The 7500-nt window shown below is 41.1% G+C and overlaps 1 protein-coding gene across 4 annotated transcripts in view; it reads left to right on the forward strand.

Moving 5' to 3' along the window:
• atp6v0a1a (ATPase H+ transporting V0 subunit a1a) overlaps positions 1-7500 on the forward strand; it is an 18915-nt gene that overhangs the window by 3357 nt on the left and 8058 nt on the right. For 2 of the 4 annotated variants that reach the window (XM_047800858.1, XM_047800859.1), the window contains exons 2-11: positions 482-645; positions 949-1027; positions 1155-1252; positions 1664-1792; positions 2108-2155; positions 2438-2517; positions 3143-3269; positions 3407-3489; positions 3575-3668; positions 7085-7297. In XM_047800858.1, coding sequence (XP_047656814.1) covers positions 529-645; positions 949-1027; positions 1155-1252; positions 1664-1792; positions 2108-2155; positions 2438-2517; positions 3143-3269; positions 3407-3489; positions 3575-3668; positions 7085-7297 — 1068 coding nt within the window. In that variant the 5' untranslated portion in view covers positions 482-528. The remainder of the gene's footprint in view (positions 1-481; positions 646-948; positions 1028-1154; positions 1253-1663; positions 1793-2107; positions 2156-2437; positions 2518-3142; positions 3270-3406; positions 3490-3574; positions 3669-7084; positions 7298-7500) is intronic. The other 2 variants (XM_027143720.2, XM_027143723.2) reach the window with 1 other exon arrangement.

Here is a 7500-nt window from a genome sequence, read left to right on the forward strand (position 1 = left end):
GGTTGTTTTCCTCTGAAAATAATCCTGGCCACACCTTTTACTCAGCTCAGTGTTTCGTCTGGGATTGTCTTTCACCATCAACATAGGTGGCAGTTAATAAAACGAAAAGACAATTTACCACACACACGAATATGCTTGTGTGTGTGTGTGTGTTATTTCTGTACACAAGAATTATTTATGTGATTGTAGTTATAAATGGTGCATCATGTTTTTGCAGAAGCTGCAATTGGTTGGAAGTGTTGTTTTTCAGTTTGTTCTGTGGCGTCAGGCCCTCGCTCGCTTGCACACTCCCTCCCTTCCTTCCCTTCTGTGAACCCACACAGTTCAATGTCGATAAAGCGCGCTTCACTCTGTTCGCTTGTACACAGTTTAGATCTCTGCGTATTCGGGTGCAATGCTTTTCTGCCATTCTGTTTATCTTTATTCTTCTTCACTTTATGACTTCACTGTGAATTTAAACTTGAAACTTTTTTCCCCTCAGGTTTTCTGTAGTGTTGGTGGTGGTGGAGTGTGTGCGAGCGTGACATCATGGGGGAGATGTTCCGCAGCGAGGAGATGACTCTGGCCCAGCTCTTCCTGCAGTCTGAGTCTGCCTACTGTTGTGTCAGTGAGCTCGGGGAGATCGGCATGGTGCAGTTCAGAGACGTGAGTACACACACTGAAACACGTGCACCGATAACTCCATCTGTAATGGATGTGGACAGGAAATGCAACCATTTTAGGTAATGTTGTTTGAACCGCAGGTCTATTGAGTTTTAGAGTAGACCAGAGTCAACCAGGTCAACCACAGCCTTGACAGATGGTTATGTTTTGATCACTTTATTGCCTCTGGATAATTTAGCTAACACTGACCGTGTGTGTGTCTGTGTGTGTGTGTGTGTGTGTGTGTGTGTGTGTGTGTGTGTGTGTGTGTGTGTGTGTGTGTGTGTGTGTGTGTGTGTGTTATAGCTGAACCCTGATGTGAACGTCTTCCAGAGGAAGTTCGTAAATGAAGTGCGTCGCTGCGAAGAGATGGACCGCAAGCTGAGTGAGTCACAGCCTTTCTTCTTATTAGCCTAGAATTATATACTGTGGAGCAGAGCAGTTTACTTTCAGTTCTCTCTCTCTCCATCTCCCTCTCATCTTTCATCCTCACTTCCTCCTTTTTTCCTCAGGGTTTGTTGAGAAGGAGATAAAGAAGGCTGGTATACCCATTGTAGACACAGGAGAGAACCCTGAGGTCCCTTTCCCTCGAGACATGATTGACTTGGAGGTATTGAATAGATTATTAAATGGATTCTCAAACTCTGTTTAAGCATCATCAGTGTCAGAGGGTAAAATGCAGAACACAATGTGTGAAGTGTACTGAAGCCTTTCTTAGTAAATATCACATAGCTTTGGCAAATGCCTCTACATGCTCAGAGGAGCACACTCCACTCATGTGGCTTGCCTGAAATATATAGATATACCGTATATATAAAAGTCAAATTTCAACAGATCGGCATGAATTCATATACTTTTGATAAATTACAAAAACCCCAGTAAGCTTCACTCTGACAGCAGCAGAAGCAGGAAATACAGATGAAGTTGACTGTCTCTAACCTGTTAACGAACCTATAGGTTTGTTCTGATGTCCTTTACAAGACTTCTACTGATGTGCAGGCTTTTCCTGATTTTCCTGCAGGCAACGTTTGAGAAGCTGGAGATTGAGCTGAAAGAAATCAACACTAACCAGGAAGCACTGAAGAAGAACTTTCTGGAGCTGACCGAGCTCAAACACATCCTCAGGCGCACACAGCAGTTCTTTGATGAGGTATTCAAAGCTTTAAAAAAAATAACAGCTTGTACTATTTTGTTTCAGTTTTATTCAACTACCATATATGTTACAGTCAAACTAGGTCATGTGTTAAAATGCTTCATAGCACTTCATATCTTGTGTTATAATCGTTCTGATGTTCTTCGAGCGATAAAGATGTAATTGTTGGCAAATTGCTGGGACATGAAAGGAATTACACACATTAGTGGAAACTAATTAACTCCGCTTCATTTCAGGCTGCTTGATTATTGTTATCGATTATTTCAATGCTTCAACACTTTTTGTTAATATAAAGTTCCATTTTCACCTTAGCATATGCTTCGTTTCCTTGACCCGCAATCACTTAACCCATCCTTGCAGGTGAACTTTAAAGTAATTTTCTTTTATTTTTATTGTCAGCTAAATGCCTGTTATATTGTAATCATTTACAACAACAAAGCTTACAACAGGCCTTTTGTATATTTTGCAGTGAAAAGTAACCTTATGAACGACAAGGCTGATATGTATTTTAACAAAATACTGGAAATACAATAGTAAATGCGAGAGAAATTTTTTTAAACTGGATTTATTTGTTGGGTGAAGTGTAAGTGTCTGTCTACATATCAGTCTGTGTTAACTGTTCATGTCTGTCTCTGTTTGTAGATGGAGGACCCTGCTCTACTGGAGGAATCGTCCATTCTGCTGGACCCGACCGAGGTCATCCGAGCTCCTCTCAGGCTTGGGTGAGTTATCTATCTTTCTTTAAGCAATAAGTGAATTGTTACCTTCATATGCCTTGTTTTATTGTTTTTTACATCATACTTGTACTGAAGACAGTAACAGAGTTACAAAAAACTTTGCATGAATAATATGTTTATATAATAATAATAATAATAATAATCTAACGATAATATAAACAAGTTCTCAACAAGTTCTCTCCAGTAATAGTTTATTGTAAAAATAGTTTATGGACAATTTTGAAACTGTAAAATTAGCCAGTGTGAAAAATCTAGAGACGTGGCAGTGCTTTTTCACCACCTAAAGTGTTGCCAGTGATGAAAGAACTGAACATGAGTTTATTTCATTAAAAATGAAAAGTACACAGAAGCTTACTAAAATGCAGCTCAGTATTTCTCCCTAATAATCTCTCTCATTTTGTTCACATCAAATTACACTTTCGGCAGAATGGAAAAATGTACCACCATGTTTATTCCCAAGTGTCAATTTATAGTTAAACATTAAACTGAATAAGCTTAAGGAGTAACTATGAAGTTATAAAATTGTTACATTTTAATGAATGGCATTTAGAGCACCAGTCCTTCCTTTATTCTAGTTCTGTAATTATTTAACCTTTTTAACCTCCCGCAGATTTGTCGCAGGCGTGATTGGTCGAGAGAGGATTCCCACCTTTGAGAGGATGTTGTGGAGAGTTTGCCGAGGCAACGTGTTCCTGCGCCAAGCAGACATCGAGGACCCCCTGGAAGACCCCACTACAGTCAGTGCCATAGCAGTGATCAAATATAGACCAGTTTATTAACACTTTGTCATGATGCCAGACAGCCAGGTTGGTATTCAGCCAATGAACTGGTACTGACGCTGCCTCTGTGTGGTCTGTATGCTGTGGTGTTACAGGGTGACCAGGTGCACAAGTCTGTCTTCATCATCTTCTTCCAGGGAGATCAGCTGAAGAATAGGGTGAAGAAGATCTGTGAAGGGTAACAGCTCCCTTTGCCCCTGAATAATATATGCTTGTCAGTTGCCTGCTGAGTAACTGATAAGTGTATTTGTTCTAATCTACAGGTTTCGGGCTACGCTGTACCCCTGCCCTGAGACCCCACAAGAGAGAAAGGAAATGGCTGCAGGAGTCAACACTCGTATCGATGATCTCCAAATGGTGAGAGAGATACACATACACACTCGCAGACCAAAAATACAGACAAAAGGAAGGAAGAGGACATCAGTTTCTATCTGTCTTTGCATGTGCATGTTGTGTGTGTGTGCATGTGCAAACACTACCCTTGTTTGTTGTTTCTTTGTATGAGAGCTGAGTGTTGATACATACAGCTGCCTGCCCTTTTTATGCCAGTTTACATTAGCCTTCCTGTATGAAAGATACTTTCCCCTACATGGTCATAGACTGTGACTCTTCATATCAGCCTGCAAACGATCAGCAGCTCCAAACCAAAAAGCTTACGCAGTGTCTAGCCTAACGAAGTACCCATGACAGAGCAGTTGCAAAGACAAAATGCAGAAATGAAAACGAAACATCAATACGATCGATCAAACACGTCAGAGCTCATCTGAGCGGCGAGCTGAGGCGGGTCAATCCGACAATCTGGTCTCTGCGAACCTATATTTAGCCTGACTTAATTTTGTGAGTGAAATCAGGGGTTTAGTATGTTAATGAGACCAGATTAGATGTGTCCCACACACATGCGTATGCTACACAGAACAAATCAACATAACCAAGTGTGACAGCTGCAGTTTATACAAACCTTTCCATCTTTGCTCAGGCATTAAGTCACTTCAGAGTATGAGCTAAAAACAGCACTTTTTCTTTATATAGCTTACTGGAATTTAGTTTGTGTCCATTTGAATACAACATTGAGCTCCAGAGGCTACAGACGTCTCTCACCAGAGTAGTATTCTCTGTTTTAAAGTACTCACCCTGTAAAAAAAAAAAAAAGGCAGAATTATTAACACATTAGTACAATTGCAGAATAGGGATGTGGTAGCTTAGTGGTTAAGGTGGTAGCCTACTGAGCAGGAGGTTGTGAGTTTTAGTCCCAGCTCCACTAAGTGTTAGCTATCTGATAAGTGTTTCGCTTTATTATCATAACTGCTGGAGTGTTCATACTTGGAGAAGACTACTGAAACCCTGGAACAGGAAAGTGGGCCTCGTGTTTTGCTATGGAGAGGAAAAAACACAACAAAAATGCCTTTGTTTGCATCAGCGCGAAATTCTGAACAGCGTAAAATAGGAACAGCTGCGTTGAGGAAATAGTCTGATAGTCTCTGCTTGAACCGAATTAGGAAATCAAAGGCTTAATGTCAGTGGGTGTGTGCTATCTGCTGCTGCCACACACATAGTGACCATAGTTACCAACACACACTTCCACAGTCCTGCATACACACATTCAGAGGGTGTCGCTCTCACACCTGCTCAAATTCATATTCACTGACAGAGACACTGACACTCGCCAGACATTGTGTTGGCTCTGAACCATCAGTGAGACATATACCGTCACCTTGCCAACAGTTCCTTATGTTTCCCTGCTCATCCTTCTACACACTCAACAACTCGCCCACACACACACACACACCCGCGCACACACAACACCTCTGATGAACATGAAATTTGATGCCAGAAATCCATTGAAGCTGATTCAGACTTATAAAACTTTTCTTCTAAAACAGTGGCATTTGTTTTGTGCATAGGGATAACTGATGAGTAAGGAATATAACTCTTTGGAGTCTAGGGTATAGGAAAATAATCAACGCCCGGGTTGTGTGATGCAGGCTGATGCAATGTGGAGTTACTTGCACCACCCTGAAGTTGATTATTTTCCTGTAACCGCACATGCCAGGCAGCTAACTATAGTGCTGAGTGACTCACACCAGGCTATTAACAGGATTGGGTAGTTCTGATATGAATGATGGATTTGGGTGTGACCCAAAATGAACCAAGAGCAGGATAGAAATCCTTCCACCCCCTGTTTGTGTGACTGCTCATGCCTCAGTGATTAGCAGGAGACCATTGGAGACCACTGGAGGCATGAACTTGGCTTAGTGTTCTGGGTGTGTGTCTAGCATGATACAGGGCAGACCTGGGAATGAAGTGCTGCCTGGTATGTGCTGATCTGCTGTCACAATCTCACTCTAACTATCTCTAACCTTCTCACTCTCATATACATCACGTTCTCTGTCAGCCAGGGCCTATAGGGAGAATCGGTTTCCCCAAAATAGACTCTGCATATGCTATGCTGTTTATTCACAGTCAGCCCAGGTCCATAAGTGATCTCTTAATGAGAAAAGCAGCGATACGCGTATGGCCGTACATGGCCCCCGAGCTGCTGTAGACAGCTGTGCCTTGTCACAGAAGATCACGGGAACGACGGGTAGCATATCAGCTGTTCAAATATTAGTTAACTCAAATTAGACATGGATTCCTTTTGTCATTCTGCTGATAATTGAGCTTGTATTATCTGAGGCTGCAGAACTTGTCCTGAACTGTTTTTCACCAGAGACCAGTTGCACAAACATGCTTTTGTCATTTCTTATGTCAATTCTTAAGCTATGACAGACAGTTACAATGGGTCATATGTAAGGTTAACCTTTAGAACATTTCTTTGGTCAGATAGCAGACAGTTTTATTGACTATCAGTAGGCTTCTGCATCCTTTCCGAACACATGAATAATACGATACAAAGGATACTTCAGGATCAGGATGCAGATCGATCGGATGCATGACGTTTTCTTTTTGTCCTTACGTCGTTCTCTTGTAACCACTGCTATCCAGTAGCAGAGTAGTTAAACATGTAATAAGCAACTAACAGTTTTGCTTAGTAACTGTTACAGTTACATAAAGAAAGGCGAGCAATCAGAACCTGCAACTTTCTTAATTAGAGCTTCAGAACAGCAATAGTGTGAACCGGCATCGATTCTTCAGGTCTCCAGAACTGTATTTGACAAAATATAAACGTAATTCTTCCCAAAGATATTCTCTCAGTTGGTGTTTTGCTTGTAACATTCCAAAATCCTCCATAAGTGTTCACTTGGGTTTACTGAACCCTTGCTGTAATATCCCTCTCTATGTGGTTATGGACAGACTGCGGTCTGATCACATCCTGCAATAATTCTTCTTCCATTACTCTGTGCTTTCCATCCATTATTTCCCCATTTATTAATCATCCATTACTTGCCATCTTGATCCAAAACAGAGGTCAGCATTTTTATACATGCCCCAGAGCATGGTGTAATTAATGGCTTTTAATTAACTCATTGTTTTGATTGTATGATGACATGCATCTGTCTGGAATCGTCATTTATATGTTTTTCCAAGCTTTATATTCAGGCTTTTCCCTTTAATTTGTGTGTGTGTGCGTGTGTATTTATGTATTCATTAATTAATTAGTTAGTTAGTTAAGTGAATGCACACATCTCTATGACTTAAGACGAGTTTTTTCAAGCAGTCCCAAATCACTCCGTGTGTATCCAGTTGTTGACCGCTAATCTGGCAAGTCCTGTATGAGATTATTTACTGTTTTGAACACACCTTTCCTCACATTGCCGTTGCTTCTGTTTTTCTAGGTGCTGAATCAGACGGAGGATCACAGACAGCGCGTCCTACAAGCTGCAGCTAAGACGCTGCGGGTGTGGTTTATTAAAGTGAGGAAGATGAAGGCTATCTACCACACGCTAAACCTCTGCAACATTGATGTCACCCAGAAGTGTCTGATTGCTGAAATCTGGTGTCCGTTGTCTGACCTGGACTCCATTCAGCTTGCTCTGCGGCGAGGCACAGTGAGACACACACACACACACACACATACACACACAGCCTCTTTTTTTTGTAGCTCATATATTTTTTTTTTCTTTAAGCAATATAGCTATTTTACAAGGGATTTCTCATATCTTGAATATCCGGAACTCATTCTTTACTAAAAATTCCATTTATATTCGTCTTAAAGTGATATTTGTGTGTGGGAATGTATGAACACACATAA

The sequence above is a fragment of the Tachysurus fulvidraco genome, chromosome 15, assembly GCF_022655615.1.
Source record: "Tachysurus fulvidraco isolate hzauxx_2018 chromosome 15, HZAU_PFXX_2.0, whole genome shotgun sequence".
Lineage (NCBI taxonomy): Eukaryota > Metazoa > Chordata > Actinopteri > Siluriformes > Bagridae > Tachysurus > Tachysurus fulvidraco.